Source organism: Thamnophis sirtalis, unplaced genomic scaffold (genome assembly GCF_051295495.1).
Source record: "Thamnophis sirtalis isolate CommonGarterSnake01/CBP01778 unplaced genomic scaffold, rThaSir2_p1.2 scaffold_10, whole genome shotgun sequence".
Classification (NCBI taxonomy): domain Eukaryota; kingdom Metazoa; phylum Chordata; class Lepidosauria; order Squamata; family Natricidae; genus Thamnophis; species Thamnophis sirtalis.
In genome coordinates this window covers 71,629,186-71,653,824 of record NW_028261390.1, presented here as the reverse complement: position 1 = coordinate 71,653,824, position 24,639 = coordinate 71,629,186, and the positions used below count along the sequence as shown (strand labels likewise).

At 43.9% G+C, this 24,639-nt stretch overlaps 1 protein-coding gene across 1 annotated transcript; it reads right to left on the bottom strand.

Annotated features, from left to right (window-relative positions):
• Nucleotides 1–52: 52 nt before the first annotated feature.
• CCDC149 (coiled-coil domain containing 149) lies at nt 53–24,639 on the bottom strand. Its single transcript, XM_087724894.1, is given in 14 exon segments — nt 53–515; nt 3,186–3,290; nt 9,158–9,234; nt 11,174–11,321; nt 11,410–11,449; nt 11,451–11,494; nt 12,195; nt 12,748–12,818; nt 14,583–14,757; nt 16,872–16,988; nt 17,398–17,505; nt 18,703–18,741; nt 19,384–19,545; nt 24,488–24,639. Coding segments are annotated over 14 exon segments (1,557 nt in total). The 5' UTR covers nt 24,536–24,639; the 3' UTR covers nt 53–93.

Genomic DNA, 24,639 nt, shown 5'->3' with positions numbered 1-24,639 from the left:
GGAACGCAACTCAACGAAGGCTGAAGCTGGAAGAATGAAACTTTGGAGCATCTTTAAACACCCAACATTGTCATGTCTTTACTTTGGCCGTTTTCAGCTACACAACGCCACACTCTTTCCCTGGGCGCCTGTCAGGTCTTCCACAGTTTGGATTCCACCCCCATGATTCTTCTCGCCCTCCGAACTCGCTTCTTTGGAAGTCCAGCCAGGAGGGCTGGACCAGGGAGAGTCCAGTTCGGAAGGGCTCCCGTCTTGTTCCTCCGTGGGATCTTCCGCCCTTCCATCCTCCAAGTCCACGTTTGCAAGATCTTCGGACACCTTCGTGTTGTCCTTCTCAGGGCCGCCCGTGCCGCCTCCTTCCGACAGAAACTGGGACAAGGACGAAGGGAAATCGTTGGCTTGAGGAGCACTTTTTGGGTTTCCGCGCGAGTCGTCGGAAAGCGGAGCATTTTCCTCTGGAAGAGTCCCTTCTCTTTTAGCAGGACACGCAATGGGCGGGTGCCTGGGTCGATCTTCTGCGGGAGAGAAAAAATGGGAACATTGCATGTTTATATTGCACTGCGGTGGCGCAGTGGTCGGAGTGCAGAACTGCAGGCTACTTTCTGCTGATCACCAGCTGCCGGCAGTTTGGCGGTTCGAATCTGACCAGGCTCAAGGTTGACTCAGCCTTCCGAGGTGGGTCAAATGAGGACCCAGATTGTTGGGGTCAAGAGGCTGACTCTGTAAACCACTTAGAGAGGGCTGTAAAGCAGTATATAAATCTAAGTGCTACTGCTGGTCATTCCTTCCTTCCTTCCTTCCTTCCTTCTTTCCTTCCTTCCTTCCTTCCTTCCTTCCTTCCTTCCTTCCTTCCGTCCGTCCGTGGTGGCGCAGAGGTTAGAATACAGTATTGCAGGCTAACTCTGCCCACAACCAGGAAGTTTGATTCTGACCAGCTCAAGGTTGACTCAGCCTTCCGTCCTTCCGAGGTGGGTAAAACGAGGACCCAGATTGTTGGGGGCGATATGCTGACTCTGTAAACCACTTAGAGAGGGCTGTAAAGCAGTATATAAATCTAAGTGCTACTGCTAGTCCTTCCTTCCTTCCTTCCTTCCTTCCGTGGTGGCGCAGAGGTTAGAATACAGTATTGGAGGCTAACTCTGCCCACAGCCAGGAAGTTCGATTCTGACCGGCTCAAGGTTGACTCAGCCTTCCATCCTTCCAAGATGGGTCAAATAAGGACCCAGATTGTTGAGGGCCATAAGCTGACTCCGTAAACCATTTAGAGGGCTGTAAAGCAGTATATAAGTCTAAGTGCTATTGCTAGTTCTTCCTTCCTTCCTTCCTTCCTTCCTTCCTTCCTTCCATCCATCCATCCATCCATCCATCCATCCATCCATGGTGGCGCAGAGGTTAATATGCACTATTGCAGGCTAACTCTGCCCACAGCTAGGAAGTTCGATCCTGACCGGTTCAAGGTTGACTCAGCCTTCCCTCCTTCTGAAGTGGATAAAATGAGGACCCAGATTGTTGGGGGCCAAGAGGCTGACTCTGTAAACCGCTTAGAGAGGGCTGTAAAGCAGTATATAAATCTAAGTGCTATTGCTAGTTCGTCCTTCCTTCCTTCCTTCCTTCCTTCCTTCCTTCCTTCCTTCCTTCCTTCCTTCCTTCCTTCCTTCTGTGATGGCGCAGTGGTTAGAGTGCAGAACTGCAGGCTACTTCTGCTGATCACCAGCTGCTGACAGTTTGGCAGATCGAATCTCACCAGGCTTGAGGTTGACTCAGCCTTCCGTCCTTCCGAGGTGGGTAAAACGAGGACCCAGATTGTTGGGGCGAATAGGCTGATTCTTTAAATGCTTACAGAAGGCTGTTAAGGGGTATATAACTCTAAGCGTTATTTCTAGTCCTTCCTTCCTTCCTTCCTTCCTTCCTTCCTTCCTTCCTTCCTTTCCTTCCTTCCGTGGTGGCGCAGGTTAGAATGCAGTATTGCAGGCTAACTGCCCACAGCTAGGAGGTTCGATCCTGACCAGCTCAAGGTTGACTCAGCCTTCCATTCTTCCAATGTGGGTAAAAGGAGAAGCCAGATTGTTGGGGGCAAGAGGCTGACTCTGTAAACCGCTTAGAGAGGGCTGGCAACAGAGGTGGGTTCCTTCTGGTTGGGCCCAGTTCAGTCAAGAGAGACCAAACTTGTGTTCAAGAGCGAGATTTTTATGCATTTATTTATTTTAGAAAATTTATGCAGCCGCCCACTCTGCTCTTCTCACAGCAACTGTAGGCAGCTTGCAAACAATAAAAAGTACAATCTTCTTATAGTTTAGTAATAGTAATTTAGTAATTTAATAGATTTGTATGCCGCCCAATCCCGTAGGACTCTGGGGGGGCTTACAGAAACAAGATAAAAATTAAAAAATTAGAAATTATATATAAGGCACCCTTGGTGTGATTGTCTGTGTTTGTGTCTGTATGTTTCAGCATAACTCTGGAATGCCTGGCCCATTAAGGAGAGCGAGTGCGGCGTTCCTAGAGCGGCAATTGTCAGTTCCTTCGCAGCCTCCTCTGGAAAGCCAGCCGTGACATTCGCCCTCCGGTGGACCAATGAGGAAGTGCATGATGGATTTGGGACAAAGTGCCAGGATCGTAGACAGGGCGGAAAAGAGGAGCGCATGGCAGGGGGAAGGGAGAGGGGAGGGATGATGGGCATGGGAGTACGGACAAGAAAGGCCCCTCTCAAATGGGTCCTTGCTTCGACGTTTATAAATACCCGGGCAATTCCGGGTTATCAGCTAGTATAGAAATAAATTATATTAAAAAATAACCATTCCATACAGACACACACAGACACACACCCATGACAACACACAATCAACTAAATCATTTGTTGGGCTCCATCCCATTTTCAGGCCCACTGGCAGAACCAGGTCTTCAGGTCCTTTCAAAAAAGTGTCAGAATGGGGTCTGGTCTAATTTCCAGCGGGATGATGTTCCAGAAGGAGGGAGCCACCATGGAGAAGGCCCTTCTTCTGCATCCTGCCCAATGGAGCTTCCTAGGGGGCGGGACTCTTGACATTCCTCGCCTCCCCGCTCCAATAGGTCGGCTGGATGTGATCGGCAAGAGACGGTCCCTCAGATAACCTGGTCCCAACATGTCATCATTGGGGCTTTCCCAAAATTTGGGAGTTCTGCTATTACGACTCCGGGGGGCTTACCTTCTAGATTCTGCTGGGGCTTCTCAACGCACGACCGTAACGGGGATTGTGACCTCCGGATCACAGGGACAGCCGGTTCACTAAAGGTAATAGTATCCTTCCCGCCTGTAATCACAGGACACAAACGAATTAATTTCCCTCAAGCAAGAGATAAAAACGAAAACCAAGAGTAGAACTCAAGCATTTTTAAAAATAGGACATTCTACTTGATACAGGAGTGTTGCGGTGGCCTAGAGGTGGATCTCGCGCCTCATAATCGGGAGCCTGTGAGTTCGATCCTAGGTAGAGGCAGATATTTCTCGGCTGAACAAAACTCCGCATTGGCAACAGGGACGGGCATCCGGCCAGTAAACACTCAGTTCCATTCAGTTGCCCAGACTCCATCCCACAAGAGATTATGAGGCGACTAAAAGATGATGATGATATTCTACTTGATACCATAAGGATCTCGGTCTTTCTTTCTCGCTTCCTTTGCTCCTCCCTTTTTGTTTACCATATTTTTCAGAGTATAAGATGCACCCTTTTCCCTCAAAAAAGAGGCTGAAAATCTGGGTGCATCTTATACACTGAATACAGCATTTTTTTACCTCCTGAAACCCCGTCCCCCTCACCAAAATGGCTGTGCAGAGCCTGCTGGAGGCTTTTAGAGAGCTCTTGGGGGCTGGGGAGGGCAGAAATGAGTGAAAAAATGGGCCGTTTTTTACTCAATTTTGCCGCCTCCCCCCCCTCCAATCCCCAGGAGCACTCTATAAGCCTCCTAAAGGCTATGCACGCAATTTCTTTCACAAAAATGGACTCATTTTTGTGAAAAACGGGCCGTTTTTTTGCTCGTTTTTGGTCTGCCCCGACCCCGCCCCCCAGAAGCACTCTATAAGCCTCCTAAGGGCTATTCATGCCTTTCTTTTTGGGGGGGGGGGAAACGGGCCTGTTTTTGTGAAAAACAGGCTGTTTTTGAGAGGTTTGTAGAGTGCAAAAACTTTTTTTTAATTTGCCTCTTCAAAACTTTGGTGCATCTTATACTCTGGTGCACCTTATATTACGAAAAAATACGGTAATTGTTTAGAACTTAATCAACTCTTAGGCCACTTCCAATAATCTAAGTATTTTTGGATTGAGCTGGAATCTTAGGGTTGCAAGATGCTAGTTTGAAAACCCAGCCCAATGAAACCAGGATATCCTGCTTGATACCAGATGGATCCTGTTCTTTTCTTATCACTTCTTCTGTTTCTCCACCTCTGTTTAATTGTGTAGAGCTTAATCAACTTTAAAATTGCATCTAATAATCCCAGCACTTTTGGATTAAAGCTCAAAAGCTGGAATTTCGGGGTTAAAAAAAAAAGCTAGATTAGACATCTCAGCCTGATAAAACCAGGATATCCTACTTGATATCAGAAGGAACTTGCCAATTTTTGTCTCCCTTCCTCTGTCTTTCACTCAAGAATCTGAGGAAGCAACACAGATTGGCACGTTCTCCGAGAATCAATTCCTCCTCTTCTTTCTGGTGGCACACATCTTTCTTTCTTTCTTTCTTTCTTTCTTTCTTTCTTTCTTTCTTTCTTTCTTTTTCTTTCTTTCTTTCTTTCTCTCCTCCTCTTCCTCCTTTTCTTCTTATTTTTGTTTCTATGTACGTTCCAGCATACCTCTGCAGCATCTCGAGCAATTTCTACCAAACTTGATACACAGATTACTTATTCTATGAAAATAAATAAGGTGGGGGGAGACACCCCTGGTGTGTGTGAGTGTGTGTGTGTTCCAGCATAACTCTGGAATGCCTGGGCCGTTAAGGAGAGCGAGCGCATGGGAGTGGGAAAGGGCATGGATGATGGGCATGGGAGTATGGGGTAGAAAGGCCCCACTCAATCGCTCTCTGTCAGACAAATGCTTCAACCAGAGGTGGGTTGCTACCGGTTCGCACCGGTTTGAGCGAACCGGTAGTGGTAATTTGGCCTTGGTCGCCCAAACCGGCAGTGACCCAGGCTGGCCACGCCCCCGAACTGGTTCTCTGCTCAGCAATGCTACGGCTGGCATGTTTTTTTGCAATTTTTTCACATTCTGCGCATGCCTGAACAATTTATAATCAACTGCGAATGTGCGTGCAGCAACGCCGCCAGGAACCCACTCCTGGCTTCGATGTCTATAAATTCCCCGGGCAACGCCAGGTTATCAACTAGTAAATCCATAAATAGCACGAGTCACTCTGGAAAACATAGCTTTGAGTTTTCTGGTAGAGAACAATTGTACGTTCATGGAGCATTTATCAAAACGGGCCTACAGGCACCAACTCAGCAGTCCAGACGGCGGACGGTGTTGAATTTTCGGCACAGTTGGTACAGAAAGGTGACCGTTTACTAACTCCTCTGTTTAGTAGACTTCATCTTGCTGCATCTGTCATGTCGGAAGAATTTTTGAAGACTGAGAAATTGACAGCGTTTGCCACAAACGGCGTCCGTCGACCCAGGAAAATTCCCTTTGTTTGAAGGAAAGTTCATTAAAAGAACCAAGTTAAACACCTATGGAGATCCTCAAATCATCCAGGTCATGTTGTCCCAAAGGTGCTTCCCCCCCCCCCCCCACAAGAAGCAACTGGACTTTCTTGTTTTGTTTTTTTTCCTTGAAGGCATTTTGCTTCTCATCCAAGAAGCTTCTTCAAACTCCGACTGGATGGTGGGGAATGGAAGGATTGATACTCCTTGCAGACAAGCTGGTCATTTGCATCCTTTTTAGAGGGTCGTTGAGGCCACTTGGAGGTTTCTCTGTGTCCTCTGGGTCACCTGAGTGGTGCAAATGGGTATTCTTGGAACTGCTGAAAGAATCTGTGTTGTAGACTGGAGATATTTATCTATCTATCGGATGTGGTGGCTCAGTGGCTAAGACACTGAGCTTGTCGATAAGAAAGGTCGGGAGTTTGGCGGTTCGAATCCCTAGCGCCATGTAACAGAGTGAGTTCCCGTGACTTGTCCCAGCTTCTGCCAACCTAGCAGTTCGAAAGCAGGTAAAAAGTGCAAGTAGAAAAATAGGAACCACCTTTGGTGGGAAGGGAACAGCGTTCCGTGCGCCTTTGGCATTGAGTCATGCCGGCCACATGACCACGGAGACGTCTTCGGACAGCGCTGGCTCTTTGGCTTTGAAACAGAGATGAGCATCGTCCCCTAGAGTCGGGAACGACTAGCACATACATATGTGCAAAGGGAACCTTTACCTTTATCTATCTATCATATCTATCTATCATATCTTTCTATCTATCTATCTATCTATCTATCTATCTATCTATCTATCTATCTATCATATCTATCTATCATATCTTTCTATCTTCTTTCTATCATATCTATCTATCATATCTATCTATCTATCATATCTATCTATTTATCTATCTATCATATCTTATCTATCTATCTATCTATTTATCTATCTATCTATCTATCTATCTATCTATCATCTATCTATCTATCATATCTATCTATCATATCTATCTATCTATCTATCTATCATATCTATCTATCTATCATATCTATCTATCTATCTATCTATCTATCTATCTATCTATCTCTCTTATCTCTATCTATCTATCTCTCTATCTCTCTATCTCTCTTATCTCTATCTATCTATCTATCTATCTATCTATCTATCTATCTATCTATCTATCTATCTATCTATCTATCTATCTATCTATCTCATCTTCCTCCCTCCCTCCCTCCCCAATTCTTACATTTGTACCTCTTACCCTCGGAAATAGTTCTTCCCTTATCAGACTTCCTTCCAATTAGAAATAATTTCTGTTGCAACTGTCCCGAGTGAATATCTTAAATCGAGCAAAAAAGCATTTTAAAACATTCACATAACATTTCCACTGATGCGCGCCGGCGATAATACTTTGTGCACATGAAAAGGTTTGTTACTACGAAAGGTAAATACGTCAAGGAGAAACCTACTCCCGAATCCCACTGAGATATTGTAGCTCAGGCCTTCAGGCAGCAGCAAGGAGAGAGAGAAGGAAAAGAAAAACCATTATTATATCAAAGGTCAGCTTTTGACGTCTAAACAAGAACAGAGTGGGCTATTCAGAGATCGTGGCCTCTCTTCCACCGTGGTTTTTGCTTTAAAAGCGCCAGGCGGCTCTCCAGTGAATTCAGGAATTCCTCTGGCGAAACATTCAAATGAAGAGAATCTCTCCGGTTTAAAAGCGACACAAACGAAAACACAACGCCCACGTTTGAAAAGGGGGTTGCAAATGTTCCTTTTACCTTCACCACCAGTAAACTACAGGTATCCCTCAACCAAGCCTAACGTTCAAGTTGTGAAGTGAGACACGTCTTAAATTTAGAATTTAGAATAGCAAGAGTTGGAAGGGACCTCGTTCAAGCCCCATTTAAATTAACCAAATGCACAGGTGTCCCTTATGCCCTTGATTTAATGTATGGTCAATTATGCAATACAATAGCGGAGTTGGAAGGGACCCTGGAGGTCTTCTAGACCAGCCCCTGCTTAGGCAGGAGAGCCTATACCATTTCAGACAAATGGTTATCCAACATTTTCTTAAAGACTTCAGTCAAATGGATACCCAACATCTTCCAGTGTTGGGGCATTCACAACTTCTGGAGGCAAGCTACTTTCCACTGATTAATTGTTCTCACTGTCAGGAAATTTCTCCTTAGTTCTAAGCTGCTTCTCTCCTTGATTAGTTTTCACCCATTGCTTCTTGTCCTACCCTCAGGTGCTTTGGAGAATAGTTTGACTCCCTCTTCTTTGGGGCAACCCCTGAGATATTGGAAGACTGCTATCATGTCTCCCCTGGTCCTTCTTTTCATTCAACTAGACATAACCCAGTTCCTGCAAACGTTCTTCATATGTTTTATCCTCCAGTCCCCTAATCCTCTTTGTTGCTCTTCTCTGCACTCTTTCCAGAGTCTAAATAAAGTTTTGCTCGTCTTTACGGCTCCCCTTGACGCACGCGTTAAGCGGATCACCGAACTTATTAAACGGGTAACACGGCCATTAAGTGGATCTGGCTTCCCCATTGACTCTGTTGGTCGGGAGGTCCCCAGTGAGTTATCATGTCACACACACACACAGGGGCACTGCGACTGTCATAAATTCGAGGCAGTTGTCGAGCGTTTGAATGTAGTTCATGTGGCTATGGGGATCCGGAAAGGGTGGGAAACAGCCCTAAATTGCTTTTTTCAGTGTTGTTATAACTTTGGACGATCACTAAGGGAACTGTTGTAAGTCGAGGTCTACCTGTTATCAACATTTTGTGTGTGTGTTATTATTATTATTATTTATTAAATTTATAGGCCGCCCAATCCCGGAGGACTCGGGCGGCTTACAACGAAAGAAGAAAAATGAAAAGCAAAATAAATAAAGAAATAATTAAAATTCGCAACACACATACGCTCTAATCGGGGCTGGACCTTAACACTAAGGTCAACAGCCCCAGGCCTGCCGGAACAGCCAGATTTTAACGGCTTTCCTGAAGGCCATGAGAGTGGGCAAGATCCGGATCTCTGGGGGTAGCTGATTCCACAGGGTCAGAGCAGCCACAGAGAAGGCTCTCCTCCGGGGCCCGCCAGCCGACACTCTCCGGCTGACAGCATCCGAAGGAGGCCCACCCTGTGGGATCTTATCGGCCGTTGGGAGGTGTGTGGCAGTAGGCAGTCTCGCAGGTACGCTGGTCCTGAGCCATGTAGGGCTTTAAAAGTAATAACCAACACCTTGAATTGCGTCCGGAGACCAATTGGCAGCCAGTGCAGCTCGCGAGGACAGGTGTAATATGGGTGTATCTCGGTACACCCAATATCGCTCGCGCGGCTGCATTCTGGACCAGCTGTAGTCTCCGAACACTTTTCAAGGGTAGCCCCATGTAGAGCGCATTGCAATAATCCAGCCTTGAGGTGTCAAGGGTGTGTGTGTGTGTGTGTGTATTCAAGCCGAACGGCCTTTTGGACAGGTAGAAATTTTTACTAAATGCTACTGACCTGGGAGACTCCATAAACCAGAAACTTCTAAAGTTCTCAGTTTTTTCTCCAGCTCAGCCACCCGGTTCACTAAGATTCTGAAACAAGATTTCAACATTTTATATAAATGGAAAAATAAATAAAATTGGACATGAAGATACAGGGCTGTTTAGGAATCCGTCTACAAGCCTGTCTCTCGTACAAACACAAATATATAATTACTAGCTGATAACCTGGCATTCCCCGGGTATTTATTTATTTATGCTAATCCTATATTAGACAGGAAAAGGAATGAATTATATCAACAATGCCAAGTCAAAGTATTGCTGGAATACACAGACACACAAGACACATGAACTTGAATCCAAAATGCACACAATCGCTGTCAAAAATACTGTGATTTGACACTATACATATAATTCATTCCTTTTCATTTCAGCGGGCCAGGCGTTCCAGAGTTATGCCGGAACACGCACCCACAGACACACCCACACCCCGAGGGGTGCCTTACCCCCACAGTATTTGTTTCCAGAGAAGACAGGAGGGGAACAGACAAGTAACATAATGAGCAAGAAGTTAACAAGGCAGAAAAAGAAATGGAAAACAAAAATCAAGGGCGTAATAATAGCGAGATTTATAGAAGCACAAAGAGAATGGAGAGGAAAAAAGAAAAATGGTATCCGAAAAAGAAACTAGCCAAAAATAAAGAGAGAAATAATGGGAGATGGAAAAGATAAACTTGGGGGAGAGATTTATTTACTTATTTATTAAATTATAGGCCGCCCAATCCCGAAGGACTCCGGGCGGCTTACAAAGAAGGGAGAAAAAAGAAAAGAAAAATAAAAAGAATAGTTTAAAATTCACAAACCACGCATTCGTTCTAATCGGGGCTGGACCTTAACAATAAGGTCAACAGCCCCAGGCCTGCCAGAACAGCCAGGTTTTACAGCTTTCCTGAAGGCCATGAGGGTGGGATATCCTACAAAAACAATCGAAAAGCAATAGAAAAAAATCAGAAGAAAAGATATAAGACATTTAAAAAGAAGAAGAAGAAAAAAATCTAGGAATAGGAGATTAGTAAATTGATAGGAACTAGTAGAATGAACTGAACTATTCTAAACATGGTAATAGCATGTATCTAAGTGGGATGTGTGTGAGCTGCATTAATACTTTTTAAAAGTGTAATTATGTTAAATGTTTACTATATAAAAAAAATTGAACTTGAAGACATACGTCACTAATAGAAAATAGATGGAAAGGAAATGATAAGTTGATTTATTTTTAAAGAGAAGTGGGGGAAATAATACTGTTTATATATGTAAAAAAACAGAACTTGCAAAATATGAGAAGGAAAGTAATACGGCTAAAATTGGAAATAATGGAAATATAATGTAAAATGAATGATGTGTTTGTGGAAATGTTAAAGGGGAAATCCGGACAGCACTTTGTTCACAAAATAATTTTTTATTATGTAACAAAAATAAAATCAAGTTGCCCCATGTGACTTTGCTCGTCGGAAGGTCGCCAAAGGGGAATCACGTGACCCTGGAGCACTACGACCGTCATAAATATGAACCATTGGCCAAGCGTCTGAATTTTGACCACGTGACCCCAGGGGGGGGATGCTGCAACGGTCATAACATTGAAAAACGGTCATAAGCCCCATTTCTTTCAGTGCCGTTGTAACTTTGAACGGTCGCTAAACGAACTGTTGTAAGTCGAGGGCTTCCTTGTATTTCTTACCACCCACATTTTGCTACTTTAAAAGAAAACGTCTCGGAAAATATCATTTTCGATCGATTTATTAAGAGGAGAATTGTGGGTTAAGTCCACTGTACGTTTTCCCTGCTGTAATTGCTGATTGTTTGACCTCTGCCTATAGTACGTGTATGTATAGTATACATCTTTTGTAGATAAAACCAATGTTATACGACAAATCTCTGTTTACTGTTATTGCTCCTGAGTTGTCTCACATGGTAAAGCTGTGCGTACTCTGACAGAAATTCTACACCAGTATATTGTAGGGAAAAAAATCACTTACTGTTGGTTTGTCTTTGGTGCTGGATGACCATATTCTTCTCGTGGATCGTCTCCAATAAAGCAGTAGCCAAGGATTTAAGATCAGAAATGGACTGAGGCGTTGCCGGTAAACTACAGCCATGATCTTCGGATAACAGCTCTTGCACTAGGAAGCAGTTGAAGGAAGTCAAAACAAATTTAGGAAGGTGCTCTCTGACTTACGGCCACAATTGAGGAGAAAACGTGTCCCATACCTTGTTTCGCAGAAAGGATTCCGGTCAGGGCGCTGCTGTTGGGACTTGTTGTGACCTTTTGAGTTTTTCCTTCTTTCCAGAGCGTCTAAAGAAAGGAGGGGAAGGGGGCAAGGGGAAATGTGCGTTAAAACGGGGGGAGAAAATCCGATCCTTGTTTTACTAATAAAGAAAAATATTTGTAGCTCAGGGTTGAAATGAAGGGTCCTTGGAGCTCTCTGGGGTGCTTATTTTCTTGCGAACGTTGAATTACCAAACTAGGTAACACCATCAGTGCTAGAAGGAAGGGGGGGTTGCAGAGAGGAGGAGGAGGAGGAGGAGGAGGAGGAGGAGGAGGAGGAGGAGGAGGAGGAGGAGGAGGAGGGAGGAGGAAAACTGTGGGGTCTTTGGTGCTCTCTAAGCTGGATTGTTTTCTTGCAAATATTGAATTACCAAACTAGGTAACATCATCAGTGCTAGAAGGGAGGGGGATTTGCAGAGAGGAGGAGGAGGAGGAGGAGGAGGGAGGAGGAGGAGGAGGAGGAGGAGGAGGAGGAGGAGGAAGAGGAGGAGGAGGAGGAGGAGGAGGAGGAGGAGGAGGAGGAGGAGGAGGAGAAGGAGAACTGTGGGGTCTTTGGTGCTCTCTGAGCTTGCTTCTTTTCTTGCAGACGTTTCATTGCCAAACTAGGTAACTTCATCAGTGGTAGAAGCAGTGGTGAAATTCATTTTTTTTTACTACCGGTTCTGTGGGCGTGGCTTGTTGGAAGTGGCAGGGGAAGGATACTGCCAAATCCCCATTCCCATCCCACTCTGGGGCCAGCCAGAGGTGGTATTTGACGGTTCTCACCCTTTTTTTCTTTGATAAAGTTTAATTTTTGTTCCTTTGTACCGAGAGACAAGGAAGGGTCTGAGGGTGGACTAGAGGACCTATTGGGATCCCTTCCCTCACTTTAATTCTATGATTCTGAAGATTTAGGAGATGGGACGTAAATTAAATACCGCTATTTTCCTCTGCAAGAAACATAATTTCAGAGGGAATAAAGAGAACAGAACACATCTTTTGATAGGCAGATCAAACAAAATGAATTGTGCAAAAGAATAATTCTACCAATATAAAGAAAATATTATGTTTAAAAACTGCCTAAAGCTTCAGGGTTTTTTTTTATTTTAAAAAAGCATTTAAAAACTATGGAGAGAAATATTAGCAGGGTGATTTTTTTTTAGTGAAAGAAATAAATAGTTCAGAAACTGATGAAGTAAAAAAGCCACATTAATTAGCCTTGCAAGAAGTTTGAAATGAAATGTATTTACACTGGAAAAATATTCCCTATAATTCCCCTTATAGTCCGCGGTATAATTTACCTTGTATTTCACAATGTTCGATTTCAGAATATTAACCTCTTCTTGAACTTGCTTTAATCGCTCATGAAGAATATCTGAATTTTGGGCATGGGAAAGAGTGATTTATAGTATTACTCAGATGCCATTTATTAAGTATTTCAAAATGAGCTACGTGCTTCATGGGGGGAAAGGAAAGAACGAGAAATAATGGGTCGGAGCATAGACAAAATCCTACAACTTACATTCAATACCTTGCCAATTGTACTGTCACACAAACACACACACACACACGCACGAGGGGTGCTATATATGTATGTATATAGCATATGCAAACTCACTCCCAAACTCAGTCCCACAGCCGTGTTTTCTTTCCCAGCCATGAGAAGGCCTTAAAGTAATTAGATTGCTACTAAATTGGTGCAAATCTAAAATTATTATTATATACTTTATTCATTAAACATGAAACTCAGCCAGCTGAACATTCAAAAATGCATCACAAATACCAGTGACTGGTGCTAATGCTTGATACGGTTTGCTGCCAGCGTCCTAGGTATCAACCAAGGACCTTCTTAAAATATAAGATGTTCGGAGTAGCGCAACTTTTTTGCCGTTCCGCTGGTGTTATTGCAGAAAGCTGCAATTTGTTGATATATTTTATAAAATTCTTGGATATGATGCCAAGTGCCCCGATGACAATGGGTATCATTATTATTATTATTATTTCTTTTATTCATTAAACATGAAACTCAGTTAACTGAACATTTAAAAATGCATCACAAATACTATAATAATAATAATAATTATACACACACACATATATATATATATATATATACATATATATATATATACATACACATACATACATACACACACACACACACACACACACACACACACATATATATATATACATACATACATACATACATACATACATACATACATACATAATGTAATTGTCAGGGTTCCAAATAGCATCCAAAAGTAAATCAGAATCTGAGGCAAAGGATTCCTCAAAGTCCCAATTTATGAAGAGAGCCATGTTGGCACATCTGGGAAAACCCGAATCTGATGGCTTCCCAGTTTTCCCCACCTAAATGAAAGTTCAAGATCTTGCCCCCCACACCCACAAGCCCATCCCATGGTCCCATCTCCCACTGCCATGCTGGCAGCTTCCAGCCATCCAGTTCCGGCCAGGTGCAGAGGTGCAAAGACAAAAGATGACCTTGGCTTTCTAGAAAGAATGTTGTTATGGCTACATAGCATCTAACTCCCTACAATCCCCCCTCCCATTTTCCCACCATAGAAAATGCACAGTAGAATAATAGAAAGTGTGGCAGGCCAAAGATCCAAAAGAAAAGATGGCTGCAGGCCTGACAGGAATGATAATATAATATTATGTAATGTAATGTAATGTAATGTAATGTAATCTAATCTAATCTAATCTAATCTAATCTAATCTAAACTAAACTAAACTAATCAAATATAATATTAATATAATATAATATAATATAATATAATATAATATAATATAATATAATATAATATAATTAATATAATATAATATAATATAATATAATATAATATAATATAATATAATATAATATAATATAATATAATATAATATAATATAATAAATATAATTACCCACACCCACCCATCCACCCACACACTTCTGCGCATGTGCTTTGGCTAAAAAAGGGCTTAAATGGGATGCCATAGAGCCGAGGTGGGTGGGCATGGCCAGCCACAATTTCCACTCCTCATTCGTATGAACTGGTCTGAACCAGCAGAATTCCCCCTTTGCTCATGTCCCGTCCTTCATAAATCACGATTAATTTCTAAGCCAACTCACTTATTTTCCATACAGAGAGCGTCTATATCAACGATGCGGTCCACGTGTCCCCCGAGGACATGGTTCAGCTCTTGGTTTAACTTTTCCGATTTATCTTGATAAAAAGAACGTTCTTCTCTCACATCCTGCAGCTCATCCAGCGACGCTTGGAGATCAAGGTGCAGCGTCTCCATCTGGCAAGAGAGCCAAGCGTCAAGAGCGTTAACGAAGATAAGGAGAACTTCCACCGTTTCCTCCAGGCCAACTCATCCTACTGATTCTTGCCAAGGGTTATTGTATCTCTCATGCGCCTATTTTCAGGAACAAACTTGACAAAGTGAGAGGGAAAGACTGTTGTTCTCACCGAGGCTTCCCCAGCGGCACGAAGCCAAGTCCCCGTCCCGATAAACACCTTTTATTTAATTGACAGTGAATTCCTCTCCAGCAAAATCTTTCCTCTCCCACCGTCTTTCAAGAGAGTTCACAATGACCAACCTTTATCAGGCTTGGAGAGTGGCCAAGCTGATATCTTTCAGACTCCATTGCAATACTTGGCAAGAATGCAGGAATGAACTAATGGTCTCCTGCAAACTCCACTCCCCTTTCGCTCCTCTTTTATTCCCTCTGGGAGGGGCCATTCACCGTCCACCTGGGGCTTTACCAGGATTTTTTTTTCTTAAAAAAAAAGCAGAGTGGGGCTCCCCTCACCCCCCACTCTGTAAACAAGAGAGAAAAGGTAGGTAATATTCTGATGGAGAGCCTGAAGAAAACTCCTTCTCCAGACAAAACCCCCTTTTATTAATTGACGGTGAATTCTTCTCACTCACATCCAGCAAAGTCTTTCAAGGGAGGATTTACAGTCACAGACCTTATCTGGCTTGGAGAGCTGCCAGGCCGAGATCTGCAGAACATGGCAAAGAGTCTTGGAGAGTCATGAGCCAATTCACCAATTAATCAAACTAATTGTCTCCTGCAAACTCCACTCCCCTTTCGTTCCTCTTTTATCTCCTCTGGGAGGGGCCATTCACCGTCCACCTGTGGCCTTACTCCCAAGTTGACCCCTGTTCTTTAGCTGTTCCCTTCGTCTGGCAACTCTGTGCATGCGCACACTGGGAACAGGCTCCAGCTGTTCTTCTGCCTCAGTGATGTCTGACTCAGAAGGCAGCTGAGAACTGCCAGACATCCTCAGCCCCCTCTCTGCCTCCGACACAGAGCCCCCCTCAGAGCCTTCCCCAGACTCCAGGACTGGCCCATCTTCCTCCCCAACCTCCCCACTGTCCGAATCTGCTGCCAGCTCCACTGGCCACTGGTGGGCCACAACAAGAGGAAAAAATGCTACTACAGATAGTCCTTGACTTAAAAGCACAACAGTGTCCAGAATGTATGTTGTTAAGTCAGACGTTTGTTAAGTGGGTTTGCTCCATTTTATGACCTTCCTTGCCACCGTTGCTAAATGAATCACTGCAGGTGTTACGCTGATAACCCGGTTGTTAAGTGAATCCAGCTTCCCCTTGGACTCGGCTTGTCAGAAGGTCGGAAAAGGGGATCACATGACCTTGGGTCGTAAATACGAACCAGCGTCTAAATTTTGATCATGTGATCATGGGGACACGACAAAGGTTGTAACTGCCAAAAGATTCCGAGAGCAGAAATCTATCTATCTAGGGTTGAATTTTTGCATCCTTCTTATTCTTTGTTTTCTTGCAAACATTTCATTACCAAGCTTGGTAACATCTTCAGGTTGTGGGAGAGTGGAATTTTACTGCTTTACTGAGAATGTTACCTGGTTCCCCCTTGCACATACGTGCTAGTCATTCCTGCCTCTAGGGGGCGGTGCTCATCTCCCTTTCAAAGCCGAAGAGCCAGCGCTGTCCGAAGACGTCTCCGTGGTCATATGGCCGGCATAACTCAACACCGAAGGCGCATGGAACGCTGTTACCTTCCCGCCAAAGGTGGTTCCTTGCATTTTTTAATGTGTTTTCAAACTGTTCGGTTGGCAGAAGCTGGGACAAGTCACGGGAGCTCACTCCGTTAGGTATTCGAACCGCCAACCGACAAATCTGGCTTATGACATTTAGAAGCCAAATAGCCATCTAAAAACACCCGGCGCTCCCAGATAATGTGATATCTAGTTTTTAATACCCACTCGTTGCATTTTTTGGCTACGGAAACAGACGCGCGGGCTTGATGGATATTCTGTCTGATCAAACCAAATCTCTTTTCAACGCCTCGCCCTACGAAGAAGCGGAATTTAGGACGAAGGGACGAGACTCAACGTTCGCAAAGCGGGAGATTTTTGTTTGATTACTTGTTCTCGCGCCTTCTCCAGCTGCTGCACCAGATCTTCCCGCTCGTGGGGCGCAAAATGGCGGGCGCCGACTTCTTCGTCTCCGAGTCTTTGCTTGGCAATTGTCATCCGTAGAAGCTGGAAGAAAAAAAAGAAATCCGGAAGAATTGATTGCAGCGTTCGAATATCTCAGGGGTTGCCCTGAAATAAGAGGGAGTCAAGCTATTCTCCAAAGCGCCTGAGGGCAGGACAAGAAGCAATGGGTGGAAATTAATCAAGGAGAGAAGCAACTTGGAACTAAGGAGAAATTTCCTGACAGTGAGAACAATTAATCAGTGGAACAACTTGACCTCCAGGAGTTTTTAAGAAGAGATTGGACAACCATTTGTCTGAAGTAGTACAGGGCATCCTGCCTGAGAAGGGGGTTGGACTAGAAGACCTCCAAGGTCCCTTCCAACCAGTGGTGGGATTCAAATAATTCAAACTTGGAACGAACAGTTATCAATCAAGGGCTGCTTTCATAATTGTTATTTAATTTGCTCCCTACCTTGTTGTCTCCTTGGACCTCTGCCAGTCTTTGATGCAATTCTTTGATTTCTTCCCCTAAATGTTTATTTCGATCCCGGGAATCGCTCAGAAGCTGGGTGAGATTTGCCTGGAAAAAGGGCAAGAAACTGTCACAAGGGCAACCCAAGGATGCAGCTGAGGGGAAAAAAACAGACTATTTTTTATTGGATGCCTTTCTAGATGCCTTTTGGATGCCTTTCTAGATGCCTTTCTAGAATTAAAATTAATGCAAGGGAAGGAAGGAAGGAAGGAAGGAAGGAAGGAAGGAAGGAAGGAAGGAAGGAAGGAAGGAAGGAAGGAAGGAAGGAAGAAAGTTCCAAGTTTAATAAAATTTGTATGCCGCCCACTCCCATCGGGACTCTGGGCGGCTCAAAGAAAGAAAGAAAGAAAGAGAGAGAGAGAGAGAGAGAGAGAGAGAGAGAGAGAGAGAGAGAGAGAGAAAGAAAGAAAGAAAGAAAGAAAGAAAGAAAGAAAGAAAGAAAGAAAGAAGAAAGAAAGAAAGATCCAAGTTTAATAAAATTTGTATGCCGCCCACTCCAATCGGGACTCAGGGCGGAAGAAAGAAAGAAAGAAAGAAAGAAAGAAAGAAAGAAAGAAAGAAAGAAAGAAAGAAAGAAAGAAAGAAAGAAAGAAAGAAAGAAAGAAAGAAAGATCCAAGTTTAATAAAATTTGTATGCCGCCCACTCCAATCGGGACTCAGGGTGGAAGAAAGAAAGAAAGAAAGAAAGAAAGAAAGAAAGAAAGAAAGAAAGAAAGAAAGAAAGAAAGATCCAAGTTTAATAAAATTTGTATGCCGCCCACTCCAATCGGGACTCAGGGCGGAAGAAAGAAAGAAAGAAAGAAAGAAAGAAAGAAAGAAAGAAAGAAAGAAAGAAAGAAAGAAAGAAAGAAAGAAAGAAAGAAAGAAGAAAGAAAGTAAGTTAGTTCCAAGTTTAATAAAATTTGTATGCCGCCCACTCCCATCGGGACTTTGGCTAGCTCTTCTGGCTGGAGAACTCTGGGAGTTGAAGTCCACAAGTCTTAAAGTTGCCAAGTTTGGGAAACACTGAATTAGGGCATCTCTCGGAACCCTGAAAATTATACATAAGTCCCTTATTACCGGCAAGCGGGTGGATGGAATTATTGGGGTACCATTCTGCAAATCAGAGCATGAAAAAAAAAAGAATAAACCGACATATTTATTTGGGTGCTATGTTGCAATCAAACCAATTCAACACAGATCTCTCTTCTTGAAAGAACTCGTGACCTGGAAACGTCGGTTATATTAGTCAGAAATAAAACCTACCTGCTTTCTCTTCTCCGGGGGAAGAGACGGGTCGCCATCCTAATTTAAAAAGAGGACAGGAAAATAAGTCAGAAGAAAGAAATTCTAATTTGCGCTAAGCCTTTAGTAAAGTATTGTATCACTGAGTCGCAGGCATTAAAACGTTTCCACTTTAAGCTTGCATAATGTTATTAATATGAATAATAAGGTGAGCGGCTTTGAGAAAATCAGAATTTAAAAGATGATAGTGGAATATTTAACCTCACTCATTGCATTACCAGAAGAAAAGAGTAATGTGGTGCAGAGATGGGTTGCTCCCAGTTCGGCCCAGATTGGACGAATTGGTAGTAGTGGCAACGGGAGGCTCCGCCCACCCGCCCAGGCACTTCTGCGCATGCGTGCTCAGGAACTGGTAGTAAAAAAAATTGGCAACCCGCCACTGGTGTGGTGGCTTAGAGGTGGAGCTCTCCCCTCACAATCGGGAGGCTGTGAGTTCAATCCTAGGTAGAGGCCGATGTTTCTCTCTCTGGGTGTGGTGAGAATATATCTACTGAATATAACTCCATATTGGCGACAAGGAAGGGCATCCGGCTCCATTCAGACTCCACCCCGCAAGGGATTATGGGACCATTAAATGATGTTGATTGCATTACCAGAAGGAAAAGGTTTTATCCTATCCAAACTTCCGAACCGGCTACCTACAATTAGTTCTTGGTATTTCTTCTTTAGCGACTGGTGTTTTTCCCGTAGTTGGTTAGCCATAAGCTTGAACTGGTCTCTTTCCTGTTGACAGGAATCGAGCTCCTTCGAAAGAATCAGCAACGCTTCCTTCTTGCTCTCCAGTTTCCGTTTACACACCAGATACTACAGGAAAAGCAAAAGGCAAAAGGTTAGTACTTGCGCTTCACAAAGTAAAACGAATATCCAGAAATGTTTCTATGTAAAGAAGGAGGAAAATACTTGGGAGTGTTTTCCCCCATTAAGATTTGTGTCAATGTGTATGGAGATTCTCAATCATCCAGGCCATGGTTTATTTTTATTTTATTTTATTTTATTATTTTATTTTATTTTATGCGCCAAAGGCGCACGGAACGCTGTTCCCTTCCCACCAAAGGTGGTTCCTATTTCTCTACTTGCATTTTTAACGTCCTTTCGAACTGCTAGGTTGGCAGAAGCTGGGACAAGTCACGGGGGCTCACTCCGTTATGCGGCGCTAGGGATTCGAACTGCCGAACTGTCAACCTTTTCTGGTCGACAAGCTCAGCATCTTAGCCACTGAGCCAACACGTCCCATTAGATTGCCTCACTTTTTTGGTTTTCTCAAAATCACATGGCTCAAGAGACTTACACTTGCTTGAAATGTTAGCTAACAATATGTCAGCCAGTTTGCTCTAGTGGTGAAGGCACCAGGAACCAGAAGTCCATGAGTTCTAGTCCTACCTTTGGCTGAAAAGCCACTTGGGTTAATCCCCAGGAGACGGTGAGTTCTAGTTCCACCTTAGGCACGAAAGCCAATTGGATGACGTGGACCAATCATCAGGAAACTGGGAGTTCTAGTTCTGTTTTAGGCGCAAAAGGCGGCTGGGTGACTTTGGATCAATTGCCAGTAGACTGGGAATTCTAGTCCCAACTTAATCCTGAAAGCCAGTCGGGTGACTAGGGCAAGCCATTCTCTCTCAGCCCAACTGACCTCACAGGATTGTTGTTGTGGGAAAAATAGGGGGAGGAAGGTATGTGGCATATGTTTCCACCCCATGCATTGTTCTTTTAAAAAGTGCTATTCTTTTAAATAGCAGAGAATAACGTATACTTCCAGAAAGCCACATCAATTTTAACAGCATCTGTACAAGTATAGTCTGAAATATAACACGACAAACAGTGTATATTGTCTGTAATGTTTGTTGCAAGGAGGCAAATGGCTGGGAGTCAGAGGGAGATATTTTTCCCTTGTTTTCCTCCCCAAAATCTAGGTGCGTCTTATACTTCGGAGCATCTTATACTCCGAAAAATACGGGGTATATTTTTCCCCACTTAAATATGTTTTCCCTGGGTTTGCCGGCAAATATCTTATCGCTCCTATTTCATCAATCTTCTTGTCTGATGTTAAGGTTTAGGGTTTTTTTTTCACTGTCCTTCAGGATTCCAGACGCAACAGAAGGGACGAAAATTACACCTCCTTTTTCTTTCTCCTTTTGGGTTTTACATCATTCTTCTGCCTCACTGCACGTCCATCTTGGTCCTCCAGCTGTCTCAATCTTCATCCTCCCTCTCTCCAGACAGCTTTGAGCAATGAACTGGTAAATTCTTTTTTTTTTTTAAAAACAGCCTCAATAAAAATTAAGGTTTTTTTGGGGGGGGTGAAGAAAAATTCAGCTTCTTTCTCTCCTTGTCTTCAATATCTGATGAGGTCACTCTCCGCTAAGACTCCTGAATCCGACTGCGGGTGATTTCTCGGGGAGTGTTCTGACCCAGGCGTCCTTGTTGGAAGTTGGAAAGCAAAATGCAAGTAGAGAAATAGGAACCACCTTTGGTGGGAAGGGAACAGCGTTCCGTGCGCCTTCGGTGTTGAGTCATGCCGGCCATGTGACCACGGAGACGTCTTCGGACAGCGCTGGCTCTTCGGCTTTGAAACGGAGATGAGCACCACCCCCTAGAGTCGGGAACCACTAGCACAGATGTGCAAGGAGGGGAACCTTTAGCTTTAGGGCAGGGAAATCTTGGAGCAGGCCAAGCGGTGTCTTTTCCAGCAAAAACTCACCAAAGATTGGAGAAGATTTGTCCAGAAACGATGATGAGAAACTGAGAAATAGCCAAGCGAAGCAGCAGGGAATGTTGAATCTACTCTTAAGAAGCAAGGTGAGAGTAGAAATGGTTGCAAGATGCAGCTTCAGGGGGAAAGTAGATCCCCATTTCTCACTACGAATCAACTCTTACAAAGATTTGAACCACCCTGATTCTCCATGGAGAGCTTCTGCAGCAGGATTCAATCTGGGCTGCAGTCTATTAATTAACCCAGCCCAGGGCAGCTAAGGTATCCCCCCCCACTTCTTTGTATTCCAAAGAAGACCTAAAGCCATAAGTCCTTGACTTATGACCACAATGCTGCTGTGAAGCGAGACATTTGCTGAGTTTGAGTTCTGAACCCATTTTTCTTGCCACCGTTGTTAAGTGAATTGCTGCAGGTGTTAAGTTAGTAACCCAGTCGTTAAGTGAACCCAGCTTCCCCCTTGACTTTGCTCATCCGAAGGTCACAAAAGGGGATCATGTGACCCCGGGACACTGCGACCGTCGTAAATGTGAGTCATTTGCAAAAAATCCGAATTTTGATCATGTGATTATGTTTTATGTTGTTTTATGTTTTATGATGTTTCATGTTTGATGTTTCATGGTTTATGGTTTACGGTTTATGGTTCATGATATATAGTTTATATTCAGATTTTAGTTTATTTTAAATTTTAGGTATTTTATATATATATATTATGCATTTTTATTTTTTATTTCATATTTTATTTTATACTTTAATTTATTTTATTATTTTATTTCATTTTATTATTTCATTTCATTTTATTATTTTACTATTTTAATTATTTTACTATTTTAATTATTTTACTATTATTTTATTATTTTACTAATTTACTATTTTACTATTTTAATTATTTTACTATTTTGATTATTTTACTATTATCTTACTATTATTTTACTATTTTGATTTTTACTATTTTAATCATTTTACTATTACTTTACTATTACTTTACTATTATTCTACTATTCTACTATTTTATTATTTTACTATTTTATATTTTATTTTATTATTTTATTTTATTATTATGTATTTTTTTTTATTTTATGTTTTATTTTACATTTTATTTTATTATTTCATATTATTTTATTATTTTACTGTTTTATTTTATTTTTAATAAAATAATAAAATTATTCCCTTACTCTCTTAATTATGAGGGAAGTATGGACAAAACACAGGTAATTCTCAACTTCCAGAAGTTCATTTAGTGTCCGTTCCAAGTTACAACAGCACTGAAAAATTGACATGACCCTCTCCATATGGAGAAAAGTGGCCTAGTTTTCATTCTGCATCCGATGGTGATTAGTTCTGCCAAGGTATTTTTATCGATAAACCTGTTTAGGCCTCGTTAATTCTGGTGCGCAAATGGTTTTACGACCACATACAGCCAGCTGACCGAGGAATAATCTCCCAGCACCTGCCCTATTCAAACACACACGCATGTCAATTTAAACATCAGAAACGAAGACCGGAAAAAGCTTTGCCCGTCTGTAAACGATACACACTCCGTTTTCCCTGACGTCCTGTTGCCCCTTTTTTTTTAAAAAAAAAAAATTGGCCTTGCTGGTTTAGAACCTGTTTGGTTAGTTTTGAAGTCACGACAAACAAAGCCTAAATTCAATAATTGTTCAAGTGTGTGTGTGTGTGTGTGTCCTGTAGCCACTCAGCGGAAAGGACACGCTGTGCGTTACCGAACAAACACAACACGCACATCGATTTCCCAAGGAAGCATATAGAATTCAGGAGAACAAGAGTCGGAAGGGGCCCCGGAGGTCTTCTAGTCCAACCCCCTATCTTCCCATTTCAGGCCAATCTCTTCTTAAAAACCTCCCCGTGTTGGAGCATTCGCCACTTTCCGGTGGCCAGCTGTTCCACCGGCTGATTGTCCTCACTGACTTTGTTCCCTTTCAAACAGAAGGGAACTCTGCAAGGCTATGCCAGCTTCAGGGAGGGCGAGGGCAGCCCTCCAGGTGCCACCTGGGAAGTAAACCATGCTGAATTGCAACACACACACACCGGGGGGGGGGGGGGCGAAGACCCTTGTCATTTCACAAGGCACCTCCAGGACCACCTTGGAAGGCCTAGGGGCCCAACTCTCCTGCGGGGCAAGGCAGCCCTCGGCCTGTAGGGCATGGACCAGACCTCTCCTTCTCTCTTTCTCCTTCTCTTGTCCTCCTCCTTTTTCTTCTTCTTCCTCCTCTTCCCTCTTTCTCCTCCTTCTTCCTCTTTCATCCTCCTCTTCCTCCCTTTCTCCTCCCTAGGCCTCCTCTTCCTACTCCTCTCTTTCTTTCTTCCTCCTCCTCTTCCCTCTTCCTCCTTCTCCTTCATCCGTCTCCCCTTCCCTCCTTCTCCCTCTTCCTCCTCCTCTCTTTCTTTCTTTTTCCTCTTCTTCCCTCTTTCTCCTTCTCCCTCTTTCTGCTCCTCCTATCTTTCATCCTTCTTCCTCTTCCTCCGTCTCCCCTTCCCTCCTTCTCCCTCTTCCTCCTCTTCCTTCTCCTTTCTTTCTTCTTCCTCCTCTTCCCTCTTTCTCCTTCTCCCTCTTTCTCCTCCTTCCTCTTCCTCCCTCTCCTCTTCCCTCCTCCTCTTTCTCCTTCTCCCTCTTTCTCCTCCTCCTATCCTTCCTCCTTCTCCCTCTTCCTCCTCTTCCTTCTCCTTTCTTTCTTTCTTCTTCCTCCTCTTCTCTCTTTCTCCTTCTCCCTCTTTCTCCTCCTCCTATCCTTCCTCCGTCTCCCCTTCCCTCCTTCTCCCTCTTCCTTCTCCTTTCTTTCTTTCTTCTTCCTCCTCTTCCCTCTTTCTCCTTCTCCCTCTTTCTCCTCCCTCCCTTCCTCCCTCCTCCTCCTCCTCCGTCCAAGCGGCGCATCTCCTGCCCAGGGAGTCGCGGGCGATGCCCGGGGGCGGCGGGAGGCGAGCGCGGAGCCGAGCAGGCCCAGCGGGGGCCTCGGCCTGGCTGCCTTCCCTCCCTTCCCGGGCTGCTGCCCTCCGCCGCCGCCGCTCGGCCGCTCTCACCTCTCCCACCAGCCCCTGCCAGTCGCTCTCGCTGCGGCTGCCGTTCATGGCTGCCCCGCCGGGCCCCGCCGCTCCTCCTCCGGCTTCTCCGCCGCCGCCGCCGCCGCCTCCTCCGGCCGGCTGGGCAGGAGAGGCGGGTCCCTGCGGAAGCC